Source organism: Saccopteryx leptura, chromosome 7, assembly GCF_036850995.1.
Source record: "Saccopteryx leptura isolate mSacLep1 chromosome 7, mSacLep1_pri_phased_curated, whole genome shotgun sequence".
In the NCBI taxonomy this organism is placed as follows: domain Eukaryota; kingdom Metazoa; phylum Chordata; class Mammalia; order Chiroptera; family Emballonuridae; genus Saccopteryx; species Saccopteryx leptura.
In genome coordinates this window covers 103,869,674-103,888,700 of record NC_089509.1, presented here as the reverse complement: position 1 = coordinate 103,888,700, position 19,027 = coordinate 103,869,674, and the positions used below count along the sequence as shown (strand labels likewise).

Sequence of the window (19,027 nt, the reverse complement as noted above, 5' to 3'; positions counted from 1 at the left end):
GCAGAGGGCCCCCGCCAGCGCCACGGAGGGCGCGGAGGAGGCGGGGCGGCCCCGGCGGCCCAAGTGGGGGCTGGTCCAGCGCGGAGCCTGGGCGAGTAGTCTAACCCACAGGTCCGGCAAATGCAGGTAGGTCACCAGCCCCCGCCCTGCTCGAATTTGTCCCATACCCACCCCGGCTCCGGCCGGGGCCCAAGCTCAGCAGCACTCTGGGGTGGGGGCCGCACCCATCCCAATGCGAAACCGAAAGTGCGGGCCCGGGCGACCTGACCTTCCTGGGATCGGGAAGGGGTGGCGTGCGAGAGACTGGGTGAGGGTGGGGTGCAGGGGGGGGTGTGGAGGGGCATCCCTTGGAGAACAGGGCTTTAATTCCGGAAAGAGGACACGCACGTGGTGCGGACCGGCTTGGGCGCTCAGAGTTGGGACGCGGTCGGGATGGGGATTTCTCAGGGGGGCGGGCACGTAGGGGTGGGACCCAAGGGGCCGGGCTAAGGGTCAGGGGGCGTGGCGTGTGGGCGAGCTGGGCGGGGATCACTGCTAGGGTTGTGATACTTTCTCTCGAGAGCCCAAGTGTCAGCCGAGAGAGGTTAGACCCGCGCGTTCATCGCTCCGTGGGGCAAAGGGAGGAAGCAGGGGTAACGGGAGGTGAGCCTTGGAGCGGTCACTTTGGGGAGTTGGGGTAGAAGTCCCCGGAGCCTCTGAGCGCTCTACTCCCCTAGGTGGCCATGAACGGCATGGCCCGCAAAGAGGCTGTGCAGGCTGCGGCCCGGGAGCTCCTTAAGTTCGTGAACCGAAGCCCCTCTCCTTTCCACGGTAAGTGACCAGGGCAGAGGAGGAGGCTGGGGCTGGTGTGCCCCTTACCGGCTCCCATCGCTGTGAGCTGTTTCTTTCCCTACAGTTGTGGCTGAGTGTCGCAGCCGCCTCCTCCAGGCTGGCTTCCGTGAACTCAAGGAGACAGAGACTTGGGATATCAAGCCTGAGAGCAAGGTACTAGGGGTGGGGTGGGGACCAAAAGGCAGGTCCCTAGGGTGGGGTTCAAAGTCCTATGTGCCAGCTGGCTGGCTAATCCAATTCAACACCCCCCCACTACCACCACCAGTACTTCCTGACCAGGAACTCTTCCACCATCATCGCTTTTGCTGTGGGAGGCCAGTATGTTCCTGGCAATGGGTTCAGCCTCATTGGTGCCCACACAGACAGCCCCTGCCTTCGGGTAAGGAACTGGGTCTGTGCTGGGGGAGGGGGAGGGCTGGGGGAGGGGGTGCGGAACAGGGCAGAAGAGATCCTGGAGGCAGCACTCTCTGGAGTAGAGAAGAAGGCTCATCGCTGTCTTCCTCCACACTTTGGGCCCTTCTGTCATTAGTATTCACTCTGTTGCTTAGCTTGTGAACAGTCTCCAGATCATGTCATGCCTTCTGATTTCTCATTCCCCATCTTCATGCTCAGGTGAAACGGCGATCTCGCCGCAGCCAGGTGGGCTTCCAGCAGGTTGGTGTGGAGACCTACGGCGGTGGGATCTGGAGCACCTGGTTTGACCGTGACTTGACCTTGGCTGGACGTGTCATTGTCAAGGTAGTGACTGGGCTTGAACCTAGGAGGTACCTGTGGAGAGCCCCCTTGGGGAAGGGGTGTAGGGGCAGTCTAGGTCAGAGGACCACCTTGGTTAATTTGTGCGAAGAGGGGGGCTTTAATCAACTGTGTCGGAGGCACCCCGGCTGACCAGGCCTGGTTGACCACAGTGCCCTACCTCAGACCTGTTGGAGCAGCGGCTGGTGCACATAGAGCGGCCCATTCTTCGCATCCCGCATCTGGCCATCCATCTGCAGCGAAACATCAATGAGAACTTTGGGCCCAACATGGAGATGCACTTGTGAGACTGGGGCAAGGGCTGTGGTGCCTGGGATGGTAATGGAACGGGCCCCAGTGGGATCTGGGAGAGTACTACCTAATGGTAACTACAGTCAAGTTCCACTCCTGGGACCCAGTTGATGTCCAAGGACCCTTACTACTCTGCCTTTTGGGGATGAGCTAGGAATCGAAGGGCAAGGGTCCCCATCAGGAGATGCCTGAGCTCAGGGGTGTCCCACCCTGCTGTGCCCTCCAGCCCTCTCCACAGCTCCTGGTTGTGTGTCTCTCCGCAGAGTCCCCATTCTTGCCACAGCGATCCAGGAGGAGCTGGAGAAGGGGACCCCTGAGCCAGGGCCTGTCAATGTCGCAGTAAGGCAGTCCCCTGCGCACGGGGAGGGCCGGGTGTTGCAGTAAGGCGGTCCCCTGCGCACGGGGAGGGCCGGGTGTCGCAGTAAGGCGGTCCCCTGCGCACGGGGAGGGCCGGGTGTCGCAGTAAGGCGGTCCCCTGCGCACGGGGAGGGCCGGGTGTCGCAGTAAGGCGGTCCCCTGCGCACGGAGAGGGCCGGGTGTCGCAGTAAGGCGGTCCCCTGCGCACGGGGAGGGCCGGGTGTCGCAGTAAGGCGGTCCCCTGCGCACGGGGAGGGCCGGGTGGATGGGGAAGGGACCAGTCCTCTGAGAAGGGAGAGGAGGGGCAGAGCAGACCCTCTCCCCAGCACCCTTCTGCCCTGCAGGATGACCGGCACCACTCGGTCCTCATGGCGCTTCTCTGCGGCCATCTGGGGCTGAGCCCCGAGGACATCTTGGAGATGGAGCTCTGCCTTGCGGACACCCAGCCTGCGGTGAGGAACGGCTGCAACAACTTGTGTGGGGGGACCTCAGGGGTCCCAGCCTGCGCAGTGTGTCTGTCCCCTGAGGCGCTCATCACCTCTGCCAGGGCCCGTCACTTCCGTTTCTGTTCCTCCCAGTGAGACACCACCCACCGCTGCCTCCAGGGCTCTGGTTCTCAAACATGGCAGTTTCTCACTCTCCACCTGCCTCCCTGGACTCTGTGGGGCCTGGGAACCCATTTTCCACAGATTCCCTTGGAGTTTCTACTACCGGTGCCCTGTCTGCTGTGACCCTCACTGGCTCTGAGCCTCTGAGGGCGAAGGCCCACCCTTTCTCTGGAGTCTGCCCTCATGTCCCTCCCCGTCGCTGACCGTAGGAAATCGCTAAGGTCTTGGATGTTCAAACCCATTTGAACGTGCACTAAGTTTGTGCCTTGGCTGGTCTCCTTTGTTTATTTCCTTAGCTGTACTTGTCATCATTCAGATCCTTCCTTTTCCTGTCCCCATAGGAACTGGTCAGGAGCGACAGGTCTGCAACTTCTTGTCCCTCAGCTCCGGCCCCGCCCCGCCCCGCCCCATTCTTCACCCAGCCCTGCAAAACAGTGTTATAGTCCTGAGCCAGAGGTCAGGGAGAGGGTGTGCAAGGAACCAAAGAACTAGCTCAGGCCTTTGAGAGCGGGGAAAAGCAGGTGAGTTGGAATGAGGTTTTAAAGGTCAGGCTGGCTGTCTTGTCTTTCTAGGTGCTGGGTGGTGCCTATGAGGAGTTCATCTTTGCCCCTCGACTGGATAATCTGCACAGCTGCTTCTGTGCCCTGCAGGTGAGGAGCTGGGGTACCCCCAGGCAGCACAGCACCAGCAGAGACGGGATGTTGGGGCCCCGAGCCCCAGTAAGTCATGAGACAGCTGTTGGCCACCCCTCCAGTTTGCTGATGCTGGTGGACCATGGGGAGGGGCCTAAAGGCTACAGCCTCAGCACCATTCCTCTAGGCTCCATCCTTGCACTGGTCTGGAGGCTGGGCTGCAGTGGGGAAGGCGGAGAGGTTTAGGGCACCATGGTGTCTCGTCTTATCCCTGATCCTGCTGTCTCTCTAAGTCAGCCGTCTCTTCCAGGGAAGGGCCTTCACCAATCAGGCAGTGTCATCTGATTCCCTCTGCTCCCCATCCCCCAGGTTTAAACCCACCCAACCTTCTCTCTGTGCCGTGGGGTCTCAGGGGGATGGTCTCTTTTTCTCCTGGCCACCTTGCTATTCCCACCTTCTCTCTTACTCTCGCCCCTCCCTCTGCTCTTTTCATACCTCTCCTTTTCCTCCCCATTTTGTTGTTTTTAAAGAGAGAGAGGGAAGAGAGAAAGTGAGAAGCATCAACTCATAGTTGCTTCACTTTAGTTGTTGATTGATTGCTTCTCTTATGTCCCTTGGCCAGGGGGCTCAAGCCGAGCCAGTGACCCCTCGCTCAAGCCAGTGACCTTGGGATAATGTCAGTGAGCCCACGCTCAAGCTAGCGACCTTCCACTCAAGCTGGTGACCTCAGGGTTTCAAACCGAGGCCCTCAGCTTTCCAGGTCAACGTTCCATCCACTGTGCCACCACTGGTCAGGCCCCGTCTTGTTCTTAGAGACAGGCTTGGGGGTGTAATGGAGACCAGAGCCAGAGCTGGGATTTGCACCCATTTCTACCACCAGCCAGCTAGTCGTGTCACCTTGATGTAGCCACAGTCACACCCTTGGACCTTGATATTTTCACTGAAGCTGATTAGTTTGCATGATCTGTGTGGTTCTTTTGACTTTATGGGATTCTCAGCCCTTCCCTTCTGTCTTACACATCCACCTGCCTTTTGCATGAGAAGGTGTAGGAAACCCAAAGCGTGGCTTCTCCCGTCCCAGAAGGCCCTGCCCCCTCACCAGTCAGTGCCCTCAGAGATGCAGGCCAGTGAAAGCACAAGCCTGCTGCACTGTGGCCATGACAACAGTAGGGGGTAAGGGTGGGCACCTCCAGGGTGCTGGTGGGCTAAGTTATGGAAGCAGGAGGGGTGAGGATGATGTCCTTGATCCCTCCCCAAACCAGGCCTTGATCGAGTCCTGTGCAGCCCCTGCCTCTCTGGCCGCGGACCCCCACGTGCGCATGATCGCCCTCTACGACAATGAAGAGGTAGGCGGCGGGCTCAGGGGCGTCTCCCACGGCCCGCGGGATTCAGGCACCTGCTGGGAGCCAGCCAGAGAGACACCACCTCTTTTTCCTGAGCTCTTGGTCCCTTCTGACTTAGCATTCATCTGCCTCCAGTGTGAAATATCTCCCATATTTCTCTGTGTGCCACCCAGACACAAAGCCCCAGGGCTCAGCATGTGTTCCGGTGTTTTCTTAGACGCCGTAACAGAACTTGAACAGCTAGATAGTTCTCTCTCATGTAACTGCACGGGTCAGAATTAGCATTCAGAACAGGTTTCTGCCGTCCTGAACAAAGGGCTTCCATCTCGGGATCCAGGGCGGCTGTTCCAGCTCGTGCCATCTCGTCTGTACTGAGTTAGTGGGAAGGGAGAAGAGGGCACAGGGGGGTGCGTGCCCATCCTTTTAAAGGCATGGCCCGAAGGTGGCATCCGTCACTGCCTACACTCCCCAGAACTTAGCATGGCCGTGTGTAGCTTCAAGGGAAGCTAGGAGTGTCATCTGTACCAGAAGTCGTGCCTGGCTAGAGCTTGGGTGTTCTGTATAGAAGGTAGCATGGACACTTGGAGTCTCTGTCACGTGCATAAAAGATTGACCTTTGTGATAGGCAGCTGTGCTGAGCCCTAGTTACAAGGGTCAAGGGGAAAGGAAGTCTGGGGAATGGGGGGCGAGGGCAGTACAAGAAGCCAACTAGGAAGTTGTTTCTGCCCCAGAGATGACTGAGGATTAGTTTGACCCCAGCCCACCATCAGGTCTTGGTGACGAAAGGTTGGGGAAGTTGCTGGTGCACCCTGCATTTTTGCCCACTGACTCAGTGGGGTCCTGGGCCAGTGTGGGCATTGGGCCCCTCAGCCCAGACCCCAATAGCCAGGTCTCTGCTGTTGCCAGGTGGGGTCTGAGAGTGCCCAGGGGGCGCACTCACTGCTGACGGAGTTGGTGCTGCGGCGGATCTCGGCCTCCCCCCAGCACCTGACGGCCTTTGAGGAAGCCATACCCAAGTCCTACATGATCAGCGCGGACATGGCCCATGCCGTGCACCCCAACTACCTGTGAGTGCCGTGCCGGGCCTGTGGTCACACAGTCTTCACACAGCTGGAGGCCTGGCACAGCCCTGGCCCCAGCCTCCCCCATTCAACCAGGAGGATCAGTGAGGACTTCCTTTTTTTTTTTGTATTTTTCCAAAGTGAGAAGTGGGGAGGCAATTATACAGACTCCCACATGTGACTGACTGGGATCCACCCGGTACGCCCACCAGGGGGTGATGCTCTGCCCATCTGGGGCATTGCTCTATTGCAACCAGAGCCATTCTAGCGCCTGAGGCAGAGGCTATGGAGCCATCCTCAGCACCCAGGCCAACTTTGCTACAGTGGAGCCTTGGCTGCAAGAGGGAAAGAGAGAGACAGAGAGGAAGGAGAGGGGGAGGGGTGGAGAAGCAGATGGGCACTTCTCCTGTGTGCCCTGTCCAGGAATCAATCCTGGGACTTCTGCACACCGGGCCAACGCTCTACCACTGAGCAAACCGGCCAGGGCCAGGACTTCCTTTTGACTGCTCCAAGGCCGAGCTTGGTCAGAGTGTGTAATGCCTAAACCAGGTGTGTTGAATAGGCTCTCTCTACAAACTCATTACCATAGACCAGAGGCTCCCTAGAACACTGTTCGGCATAACTCGGGTCTTGCCAGGCTGGTGGGAAAGCACACTGTGATGTCTGCTGTGGGAGAAGTGGGTGTGGCGGGTCCAGCTCCGGTTTGCCATCCATTGTCCTTAAACTGTCTCTTCCAGGGACAAGCATGAGGAGAACCACCGGCCCTTATTCCACAAGGTGAGGTGCTCCTGTTTCTTCCTCGGGGCTTGTCATCGGGGCTGCATCTGGGTCTGAGCTCGGCTCACCCTCAGTGCCTGGTTCCCTCTCCCAGGGCCCTGTGATCAAGGTGAACAGCAAGCAGCGCTATGCCTCGAATGCGGTTTCAGAGGCCCTGATCCGCAGGGTGGCCAACAACGTCGGCGTGCCTCTGCAGGTGAGGGCAGGCCCTGCCTGGGAAGGGGCGATGGAGGGGGCAGGGGGCACAAGCACATGGGCCCCCAATGAGAGGGGCACATGGTAGACAGCTTTTAGTGGAGGGAGACCCAGGAGAGGGAGGAGAACGGGTTTTGGATATAGGCAGAGCTGGGATTGATGCTGGTTCTGTCGTGGCACTACTCCTGTGACCTTGGGCTAGTCTCCCAATTTGTCTGAGTCTGTTTCTGCGCCTGTAAAATGGGGCTGATAACGAGGCCTGTCCTGCTGGATTTCTCTGAGGATTAAAGGCATAGTGTGTTCGTGGCACAGGGTGGGTGAGTCCCGCCCTTTTCCCATCCAGCCCTCCCAGGCCCCCTGTGTCCCGTACACACCCTGGGGGTTTCCATAGAGGGACTTCAGGGCTGGGCAGCTTGGAACTCCCAACTGTTTATTTTCATTCTTCCCTTGACGATGGCCCGTCAAGTCATAGGTATATATAGGTCTAGATGCAGGCACACCGCGGAGACATTGCGGGTTTGGCTTTAGACTCCTGCAATAAAGTGAACATCGCAATATAGGTATTCATATGAATTTTTTAGTTTCACAGTGCATGTAAAAGTTATGTTTACACTGTATTCTAGTCCACTAAGTGTGCTATAACCTTATGTCTAAAAAAATACTCTATGTACCTTAATTTAAAAGTACTTTATTGCTAAAAAAAAAATGCTGTCATCTGAGCCTTCAGCAAACTGTGGGGTTTTTTTCTGCTGGAGGGTCTTAGCTCTGTGTTGATGGCTGCTGACTGATCAGGGCGCTGGCTGATGAAGGTGGGGTGGGTGCCTGGCAAGTTCTTCAAATAATCCAACAGTGAAGTTGGCCACATCAGTTGACTCTTTTAGGAATGATAGCTCGGTTGCATGCAATACTGTTTGGTAGCATTTTACCCACAGCATAACTTCTTTCAAAATTAGAGTCAGTCCTCTTAAACCCTGTTGCTAGCTGCTTCATCAGTCAAGTCTGTGTAATACTCTGAATCCTTTGTGGTCGTTTCAGCAGTCTTCACAGCATCTTCAGTAGTAAATTTTATCTCTAGAAGCCCCTCTCTTTGCTCATCCTTGACAGCAACTCCTCATCCACTAAAGCTTTATAATAAGATTGCCATGGTTCAGGCACATCTTCAGGCTCCATTGCTAATTCTAGTTCTCCTGCTGTTTCCACTACATCTGTAGTTACTTCCTCCACCAAAGTCTTAAACCCCATAAAGTCATCTGTGAGGGTTGGAATCAACTTCTTCCAAACCGTTAATGTTGATATTATGACCACTTCCCATTAATCACAAATGTTCCTAATGCATCTAGAATGGTGAATCCTTTCCATTGGTTTTTTTGTTTGTTTGTTTTTTGTTTTTTTGTGACATAGAGAGAGGGACAGATAGGGGCAGGCAGGCAGGAAGGGAGAGAGATAAGAAGCATCAGTTCTTCGTTGCGACTGCTTAGTCTCCTTAGTTGTTCATTGATTGCTTTCTCATATGTGCCTTGACGGGGGGGGGGGGGGGGGGGCTATAGCAGAGTGAGTGACTCTTTGCTCAAGCCAGCGACCTTGGCTCCAGCCAGTGACCATAGGGTCATGTCTGTGATCCCACGCTCAAGCCAGTGACCCGCACTCAGGCCAGTGACTCCGCACTCAAGCCAGTGAGCCCCTGCTCAAGCCGGATGAGCCTGCACTCAAGCCGGTGAGCCCGCACTCAGGCCAGTGAGCGCCTGCTCAAGCCGGATGAGCCCGCACTCAAGCCAGTGACCTCAGGGTTTCCAACCTGGGTCCTTGACATCCCAGTCCAACACTCTATCCACTGTTACCACCACCTGGTCAGGCTCTATTGGTTTTCAATTGACTTTTCCTAAATCCATCAGGGGAATCACTGTTTATGGCAGCTGTAGCCTTACAAAATATATTTCTTAAATAATTAGACTTGTAAATCAAAATTACTCTTTGATCCATGGGGCTGCAGAATGGATGTCGTGTTAACAGGCATGAAAACGTGAATCTCTTTGTGTATCTCTCCATGAGGGCTGTTGAGTGACCAGGCACGTTGTCAATAAGCAGTAATGTGTTGAGGTGTGGGGTGGGGCCAGGCAAAGTAACAGCTCAGAAGCCAAAGGGGCCGCCACCACAGCTTAGGCCTGTTCCGTGCAGCCCAGGTGGCCCCGCCTTGGCCATGATGATCCGCGGCCTCCAGAGCAGCCACCAGGACTTCCTCCTGGGGCCCTGAAAGCTGATGGCGACCAAGACCCACGTCATGAAGTCGGCGGATGTGGAGAAGTTAGCTGACGAAATACATATGCCAGCTCTCCCCAGAATAATGTGTGGAGGCAAGTTTTTAAGAATCCAGCATGGTTCTGGCTTTGGGATTGAGTTCAGTGCTATAGGTGCTTTAAGATGTGTAAGCATCTCCCAAGGAACGCTTGCAGTAGTCTGTGCGGAAAAGGGGCAGCAGAGCTGGAAGGAAGGCGAACGCCCGAGGCGGTGAGGAAACCGTGTGGTTGTACGTACGTGGCGGGTTATAAAGGAGCAGTACATACTTGAAGAACCACTCAAGTTAAAGGCTGTGCCTACAGCAGATCATGTAGATACGGAGAAAGTGAAAGCCAGAGAACAGACTAACTGTTTTTGAGGTTCTGTTTGAGGATGAACTTAGTGATCATGGAGTTTCAAGCCTAAGTGTGAAAATTAGAGTAAATACCTTCTAGCTTTTTCCTGCTGTTGCAGTTTTTCTGAGAATTGATGAAGTGTTTATTGGAATGGATGACATAGACCTATCCATGAGGCTGATGAGACCTATATGTTACAAGACTAGACACCACAAGAGAGCAAATGTGCTAATTTAATGGGTGTTTCATCTTCCTTCTTCATGGAACCTAATGAAATACCACAGTATTTACTGATCAAGGAGGCAGGTTTTTTTTGTGTTTTTTTTTACAGAGACGGAGTCAGACAGGGACAGACAGACAGAAACAGAGAGTTGAGAAGCATCAATCATTAGTTTTTCGTTGAGCATTGCGACACCTTAGTTGTTCATTGATTGCTTTCTCATATGTGCCTTGACCGTGGGCCTTCAGCAGACCAAGTAACCCCTTGCTGGAGCCAGCGACCTTGGGTCCAAGCTGGTGAGCCTTTTGTTCAAACCAGATGAGCCTGCACTCAAGCTAGTGACCTCGGGGTCTCGAACCTGGGTCCTCCGCATCCCAGTCCGACGCTCTATCCACTGCGCCACCGCCTGGTCAGGCAAGGAGGCAGTTTTTGAGAAGCTAATATTTCCAGAAAGAATTGATCCTAACCCTGCAGACTCACAAGAAAATGCACCTGTGGAATAGAACGTGATCTACCCTATACTGACCATGGAATCTGATGGCAATCTTGGCTATGTGGACGGGGGTATTTTTATTATCAGAATTATCAGTCTTGTCTGTGTGCAGATTTTCTGTAGAATTAAAGGGAAAAATAAAATATTGTTGCAGGCAGGTTCCATTCTGCTGTTTGTACTGTCTGTCTTCAAATTCATATTACAGATTTATGTTTCCTAGAGTTAGCAATGGTGTTATTTCACAGAAGCAGAAGAAATATTTCAAAAATTTATATGGAACCACAAAAGACCCTGGATAGCCATAGCAATCATGAGAAAGAAGAATAGTCTACACTGCCACCACCCTGAATGTGCCTGGTCTCATCTGATCTTGGAAGCTAAGCAGGTCAGGCCTGGTTAGTATTTAGATGGGAGAAAGAAGAACAAAGTTGGAGGAATCACACTACCTATATCAAACGTTACTACCAGGCCCTAGTAATCAAAACAGCATGGTACTGGCATAAAAACAGACATATAGAGCAATGGAACAGAATCGAGAGCCCAGAAATAAAGCCACACCTTTATGGACAAAGGCGACAAAAACTTAAAATGGAATAAAGCTGGTCTGCTCAATAGATGGTGTTGGGAAAATCGGACAGACATGCAAAAAAAAAAAAAAAAAAAAAAAAAAGCTACATCATACACAAGAATTCAAAATGGATTAAAGACTTAACATGTTAGAGTGAAGACCATAAAAATCATAAAAGAAACATAGGCAGTAAAATCTTGGACATCTCTCAAAGCAATATTTTTTCTGATAGATCTCCTTGGGCACGGGAAACAAAAAAATTAAAACAGAAAAACTGCATTAAACTAAACAATTTCTTTGACATTAAAGGAAACCAACAACAAAATGAAAAGATAATGCACTGAACATACTTGCCAATGATATATCTGATAAGGAGTTAAATCCAAAATTTATTAAAAAACTTATACAACTCAACACATACACAAAACAATTAAAAAATGGGCACAGAACCTGAATAGACACTTCTCCAAAGAGGACATACAGATAGCCAACAGACATGAAATGAGGCTCAGTGTCACTAATTAAAGATATGTACATTAAAACCACAATGAGCCTGACCAGGCGGTGGCGCAGTGGATGGAAAATTGGACTGGGATGTGGAGGACCCAGGTTCGAGACCCTGAGATTGCCAGCTTGAGCGTGGGCTCATCTGGTTTGAGCAAAGCTCACCAGCTTGGACCCAAGGTCACTGGCTCAAGCAAGGGGTTACTTGGTCTGCTGAAGGCCCACAGTCAAGGCACAAATGAGAAAGCAATCAATGAACAACTAAGGTGTCGCAATGAAAAACTGATGATTGATGCTTCTCATCTCTCTCCATTCCTTTCTGTCTGTCCCTCTCTATCCTTCTCTGACTCTCTGTCTCTGTAAAAATAAATAAAAAATAAAAAACCCACAATGAGATAGCACCTCACACCTGTCAAAATGACTTATCAAGAAATCAACAAATATCAGGAAATCAACAAACTGCATGTATTGGTGAGGATGTGGAGCAAGGGGAGCGAACCCTCCTGCACTGCTGGTAGGAATGCAGACTGGTGCAGCCACTGTGGAAACAGTATGGAGATTCCTCAAATTAAAAATTCAACTGTCTTGGCCCTGGCCGGTTGGCTCAGTGGTAGAGTGTCAGCCTGGCGTGCAGAAGTCCTGGGTTCGATTCCCGGCCAGGGCACACAGGAGAGGCGCCCATCTGCTTCTCCACCCCTCCTCCTCTCCTTCCTCTCTGTCTCTCTCTTCCCCTCCCGCAGCTGAGGCTCCATTGGAGCAAAGATGGCCCGGGCGCTGGGAATGGCTCCTTGGCCTCTGCCCCAGGCGCTAGAGTGGCTCTGGTGGCAACAGAGCAACGCCCCGGAGGGGCAGAGCATCACCCCCTGGTGGGCAGAGCGTAGCCCCTGGTGGGCGTGCCGGGTGGATCCCGGTCGGGCGCATGCAGGAGTCTGTCTGACTGTCTCTCCCCGTTTCCAGCTTCAGAAAAATGCAGGGAAAAAAAAAAATTCAACTGTCTTATGATCAAGCAATTCCACTTCTGGGAATATCTCTGAGGAAACCCAAAACCCTAATTTGAAAGAGTATATGCACCCCTGTGTTTATTGTAGCATTACGGTGGTACCTTGAGATACGAACAGACCAACATATGAATTTTTTTAAAGATATGAGCTGCAACTCGGTTCATATTTTTGTTCGAGATCCTAGCGAAATTCCGAGATACGAGTCATGATTCAGGAAGCTGCCGCCAGTTGACACGTTGGCGCACGGGTCCAGTATCGGCAGATTGATATACGAGTTGACTGACTTATGAGCTCGGTTACAGAATGAATTAAATTTGTATCTCAAGGTACCACTGTACTTAAAATAGTTAAGATTTTGGAAGCAGCCCGAGTGCCCACCAGATGAATGGATAAAAGAGCTGTGGTACATTTCAGAATGGTAAACGAGCACTGGTTTCATCTTAAGTCACCAGCTGCGTTAGCCCCTAACAAGAGAGTCAGCCTTGCCTGACCTGTGATAGTGCAGTGGATGGATAAGCGTCGACCTGAGATGTTGAGGTTGCTGGTTTGAAACTCTGGGCTTACCCGGTCAAGGCACATACGGGAAGCAGCTACTACGAGTTAATGCTTCCTGCTTCTTCCCAACCCTTTCTCCTCTCTCTTCTCTCTAAAAATCAACTAATAAATAAAACCTAAAATAAAAAAAGTCAGCCTATCTTTTTTTTTTTTTTTTTTTTTTTTTACAGAGACAGAGAGTGAGTCAGCGGGAGGAATAGACGGGGACAGACAGGAACGGAGAGAGATCAGAAGCATCAATCATTAGTTTTTCATTGCACGTTGCAACACCTTAGTTGTTCATTGACTGCTTTCTCATATGTGCCTTGACCGCGGGCCTTCAGCAGACCGAGTAACTCCTTGCTGGAGCCAGCGACCTTGGGTTCAAGCTGGTGGGCTTTTGCTCAAACCAGATGAGCCCGCGCTCAAGCTGGCGACCTCAGGGTCTCGAACCTGGGTCCTCTGCATCCCAGTCCGCCGCTCTATCCACTGCGCCACCACCTGGTTAGGCTCAGCCTGTCTTTTGAAGTCAGGCATTGACTTCTCTAGTTAGGAAAGACTTAGATAGCTTCTTCTTCCAATATAAGCTGTTCTGTCTACATTGAAAATCTTGTTTATTGTAGCCACCTTCACTACTGACTAGATCTCCCAGGTAACTTGTTTCAGCTTGCACTTTCATGTTACAGAGACGGCTTCTTTCCTTCAACCTCATGAACCAACCTCTGCTCGCTTCAGACTTCTCTGCAGCCCCCTCGCTCTCTCAGCCTTCACAGAACTGAGGACAGGGCCTTTCTCTGGGTTAGGCTCTGGTTTAAGGGAATGTTGTGGCTGGTTTAATCTTCTGTGCAGACTACTAAAGCATTATTTGTGTGTTCACTGGAGTAGCACGTTTTATTTCCTTCAAGAACTTTCCCTTGGTATTCCAATGTGGCTAATTGGTGCAAGAGGCCTAGCTTTGACCTCTCTTGGCTTCCGACATGCCTTTCTCACTAAGCTTAATCATTTCTACCTTTTGATTTAAAGCGAGAGACATGTGGTTCTTGCTTTTACTTGAACACTTCAAAGCTCTTGTAGCGTTGTTGATTGGCCTCGTTTCAACAGTTTGTATCTCAGGGAATAAGGAGACCCCCAGAGAAGGGAGCAAGGAAACAGGACACGTGTCGGTTCAATTTGCCACCGCGTATGGGCACGGTGTGTGGTGACCCAAAACAATTAACAGTAACATCGAAGATCACTGGTCACAGGTCACCAGAACAAGTTATTATGATCATGAAAAAGCTTGAAGTTTTGTGATTGTTTGACCAAAACGGCGTGAGACGGAGACACGAAGTGAGCTAGTGCTATTGGGGAAATGACAATAGATTTGTTCAATTCAGGGTTGCTACAAACTTTCATGTGTATAAAAACAGTAAAGACACCCCCCCCTCGTAATATCAATATCTGGAATGCAGTAGGTGAGAAGTATGCCTTTGTAAGAAGGTAGGTAGGTAGGTGGGTGGGTAGGTGGGTAGGTAGGTGGGTGGGTAGGTAGGTAGGTAGGTGGGTGGGTAGGTAGGTAGGTGGGTGGGTAGGTGGGTAGGTAGGTGGGTGGGTGGGGGCAGGAAGTATAGGTGAGTCCGTGTCCTGGCCAGGAGGGATGAGTGCAGAGGCTCCCATCAGGGCACGAGTGAGCTTGGGGTGTCTGGAGGGAGCAGAGGCCGGACTAGAGCTGGGGGGGGGGGGCTGGGGCGGGAACTCCATCCAGCCCAGTCGTGCAGGACCCCCTAGGGCCTCCAGTGGTCGGCACACTCATTAGTCAACAGAGCCAAATATCAGCAGTACAACGATTGAAACTTCCTTTGAGAGCCAAATTCTTTAAACTCAAACTATATAGGTAGGTACATTCCTTATCGAGGTAGCGCCCACACGTGGTGTTTTGTGGAAGAGCCACACTCAAGGGGCCAGTGGCTCGCGAGCAGCAGTGTGCCGACCAGGGCCCTAGGCCGCAGAGAGCTGTTTGCATTTCCTGCTAAGACATTGGGGAACTTTTCTTTAATAACTTATGGTAAAAGTAGGATATGTGTACTTGAGAAAATGAGGAAACACAAACGAAAATAACACATGAGTCCCCAGAGATGTGTATATGCCCTTCCAGATTGTCTCCTATGCATGTACTTAACACTTTTTTTTTTAAAAGAAATCATGTCTTTTTGGCTCCTTCTTGTCACTCAGTACTCTTCCCCTTTCTATTTCAGTTCACTTTTTAGTAACTTTGGATCTCATCTCATGCGCTGATCATTTTCAGTTTGCCCCGGTTATCCCAGAAATATTCTCTACAGTCTGTTGAGTTCGTGATTCTATTTTTCATTACACTACATCTTGATATCTGACACGATTTTCTTACTTTTCTACCAGAATATAAAGACACTATACACTGCTCACAAATATTAGGGGATATTTCAAATTGAACATGAAGCTATAAAATATCCCCTAATTTTTGTGACCAGTATAGTTTTAAAATGCCAATAGCAGTATTTTTTAAAACACTGCAACCACAGAATGGTTTTTGTGTGTGTGTGTAGCGGTGGGGGGTGGTGAGTGCATGTTAAGCAGGAGGGTGGCAGAAAGGATACATTTTTTTTTTTAATTCCCCTGCCTGCTGTGTGGGGGATGGATTCTTTATGGGAGGCGTGGTGATGGGAGCTGGGACGAGGGTGGTAGGGTAGATGGAGAGAATAGGACCAATTCAGAATATACCATACTATCCTCTGGGCCTCCCACTGAATGTCAGTTTTGTGATTTTATGCGGGTCACACCCACTCTCCGAGGGGGTAGAAGTGGACCATCTGCCAGGCCCCTTCAGCCTGCCATTTGTAAGGTGACTTCCTCCTTGGCCTTACGGAGCGCAGACTACATGTTGCTCATACACCTCTTTGCCTCTCCCCAGGACCTCATGGTCCGGAATGACTCCCCCTGCGGGACCACCATTGGACCTATCTTGGCTTCTCGGCTGGGGCTGCGGGTGCTGGATTTAGGCAGCCCCCAGCTGGCCATGCACTCCATCCGGGAGACCGCCTGCACCTCAGGAGTGCTCCAGACCATCACCCTCTTCAAGGTGACTCCCACCGCACCATCCGCACCCACAGCCGGGGCCGCGCCCCCCCGCCCCCCCCCGTCCGTCCCCCCCCCCCCGTGCCTGGACTGGTTGCTCTTGGTGCTACCCTGTAGAAAAGGAAGGGCCCCCACTCTTCTCAAGGCTCAGGGGCCCTGGTCAGCCCCTGGGAATAATAAGGGGACAGAACAGGGAGCAGGGGTGGGAAGACCGGGGCAATTGTCAGGTGTGGGGGAAGCAGCCGGGCTTCTCTTGCTGGGGCCTGTGTTGGCGGCAGGTGGGTGGTGCGGACCGGGCTTCTCTTGCTGGAGCCTGTGTTGGTGGCAGGTGGGTGGTGCGGACCCCCGTCTGGCTGCCACTGACTCCAAATCCCGTGCTGTCTCCCCTTTTAGGGCTTCTTTGAGCTGTACCCTTCTCTGAGCCGCAACCTCTTAGTGGATTGAGGCCTCTTGGAAAGACTTCCCTTGTACTGGAGAGAGGAGGTTCTCCGCTGAGCTGAAGCTGGATTATTAAAGTGGATTTTTCACTCAAAACCCTTCTGTTGTGCTTGTTTGGCGAGGGGAGGGGCGGAGGGTCAGCCTGGCTTTAAGCTCTGGAGCCAGAGCAGAGGGGAGGTTGGGGTGCAAGTAGAGGAGACCACCACTCCTGGGGGCTGGTGGAGGCCTGGCTTCCGATCTCTCCTCCTTAAGCTCACACCTGGAGTGGGCGAAGGGTGGGTGGGTCGCCAGTGGGAAGCTCCTTTCTCCCATCCGCAGTCCTCCCTCTGGGAAGTGGCCTCACTGCTCTTCCCTACTTGCATTCCCAGAGTAGTCCTGAAGCCCAGCTCAACCTTCGGGTCTCGGTGCTCAGCACCGCCCTAAGGAGTTGCCACCCTCCATGCTCCCTCCCTGCCCTCCCCGGCACCACCACCACCACGGGCACCAGCACCGCAGAGAGAAGGCAGTCTGGGCTTCAGCACCACCCTTCAGCATCCCACTTCTCAGCAGCTGCTGCCATCACTTGATTGCTGATATACAGGGGTGGGCAAAGTAGGGTTATAGTTGTGAGTACATGAAACAGTTTATTCTTGTACCAGTATTTATTAATTCTTGTATCATTTGTATTACAACTGCAGACCTGCTTTTGCCCAGCCTTTATTAGTAGGGAGAACAATTATCAGTAAAAGAATCAAAATAGGAAAAGTCACAGTCTCCTTATAAACTGTTTCATCAAAATAATCGTGTTAACTGGCGTTTTCCCAATTTGTGGGATAGGAATATAAAATTTTTTATATAAATATGCCCATTTATGTTTTTTTAAACAATATGTTCATAAAACAATAATAATGCTTGTGGGGTTTCAAATACATATAATTAAACTAGATGATCACAATAGCATAAAACTTGGAAGAGGCCAGTAGGTTCAAGTGTACTAAGGTTCTTGCACCGTCCAGGAAGAGGACAGAATCAGCTAATGCTAGACATTGAAGTCAAGGATACCTATTGTAATTTTTAGGAAAATTACTAAAAGAATATTAAGAGTATATAGCTCCTGTTATGGGTTGAATTGTGTCCCCCAAAAAGATGTTAAAGTTCTAATCCTGGCACCTGTCCATGTGATTGTATTTGGAAATAGGGTGTTGGCAAATAATCAAGATGAGGTCATTAGGGTGGGTCCTAATCCAGTATGACTGTGTCTATAGAAAGGGGGATTTTGGACACAGGGACATGCACAGAGAAGATAGGAAGACATGGGGGTGTCATGTGAAAATGGGTTGGAGGGATGCATCTGCAAGCCAAGGAATGCCAGCGATGACTAGCAAACCACCAGAAGCTAGGAGGAGGCACGCAGGATTCCCCTACTGGAGTCAGAGGAGCTTGACCTTTCCAAAACCTGAATTTTAAAATTCTAGCCTCTGCTACTGTTAAGACAATGAATGTCTATTGTTGTAAACCAGTGGTAGTCAACCTGGTCCCTACCGCCCACTAGTGGGCGTTCCAGCTTTCATGGTGGGCCGTAGTGGAGCAACCAAAGTATAGATAAAAAGAGATTTAAGTGGCCTGACCAGGCGGTGGCGCAATGGATAGAGCATCGGACTGGGATGCAGAGGACTCAGGTTCGAGACCCCGAGGTCACCAGCTTGAGTGCAGGCTCATCTGGTTTGAGCAAAACTCACCAGCTTGGACCCAGGGTCACTGGCTCGAGCGGGGGGGTTACTCGGTCTGCTGTAGCCCCTACAGTCAGGGCACATATGGGAAGGCAATCAATGAGCAACTAGGGTGTCGCGACAAAGAACTGATGACTGATGCTTCTCATCTCTCTCTGTCCCTGTCTGACACTCTCTCTCTCTCTCCCCCCCCCCGTAAAATAAATAAATAAATAAATAAATAAATAAATAAATAAATAAATAAATAAAAGATTTAACTGTAGTAAGTTGTTTTATAAAGATTTATTCTGCCAAATTTAGCGAAAATCTGACATAAAGTACTTGGTAAGTAATTATTATTATATGCTTTAACTTGCTGTAACTCTGCTTTATAAATTTTATAAAGTAAAGTTACTTCCCTACTTTATAAATCACCATTACTATGGAACTGGTGGGCGGTTAGAAAATTTTACTACTAACAGAGATACAAAAGTGGGCGGTAGGTATAAAAAGGTTGAGCTACCCCTGAACCATCTAGTTTGGTACTTTGTTACAGTAGCCCTGGGAAACTAATACAACTCCAAACTAATTGAATGGGGGAAATGGAATAATAAAAAATAATTGGTTACTTCTGCAACTTCACTTCCAATGGTTCAGCAAAACCCTGTTATGTATATATATATATGTGTGTGAGTAATATAAAATAGTAAAGTGGACTGACTCTAGGTAAAAAGAAGTACGGCTTTTAGATGGAGAGATGATCGGTGTTCATTGGGATAATTTTTTTTCCAAGAGAGACAGAGAGACAGACAGGGACAGACAGATAGGAAGGGAGAGAAATGAGAAGCACCAATGCATAGTTGTGGCACCTTAGTTGTTCATTGATTGCTTTCTCATATGTGCCTTGACCAGGGACTTCAGCCGAGCCAGTGACACCTGGCTCAAACCAGCAACCTTGTGCTCAAGCCAGCAACCATGGGGCCATGTCTATGATCAAAATGTGGGGATGGCCT

General features: G+C 51.1%; 1 protein-coding gene and 1 pseudogene across 2 annotated transcripts; both read left to right on the top strand.

Moving 5' to 3' along the window:
• The first annotated feature begins 22 nt into the window (after positions 1-22).
• Positions 23-17,084, top strand: DNPEP (aspartyl aminopeptidase). Of its 2 annotated transcripts, none has more exons than XM_066345869.1 (15): positions 23-126; positions 717-810; positions 896-984; positions 1,097-1,210; positions 1,444-1,569; positions 1,737-1,867; positions 2,139-2,214; positions 2,577-2,684; positions 3,413-3,490; positions 4,735-4,818; positions 5,722-5,882; positions 6,614-6,653; positions 6,748-6,849; positions 15,725-15,892; positions 16,282-17,083. In XM_066345869.1, exons 1-15 carry the CDS (start codon positions 121-123, stop codon positions 16,330-16,332), a joined length of 1,428 nt encoding a protein of 475 aa, XP_066201966.1. In that variant the 5' UTR covers positions 23-120; the 3' UTR covers positions 16,333-17,083. The 2 variants fall into 2 exon arrangements, with proteins under 2 accessions (XP_066201966.1, XP_066201967.1); XM_066345870.1 differs by lacking the exon at positions 23-126 and adding an exon at positions 608-632 and having other exon boundaries at positions 16,282-17,084.
• On the top strand, positions 8,664-9,678 carry LOC136378718 (TIP41-like protein; annotated as a pseudogene).
• Positions 17,085-19,027: the final 1,943 nt, after the last annotated feature.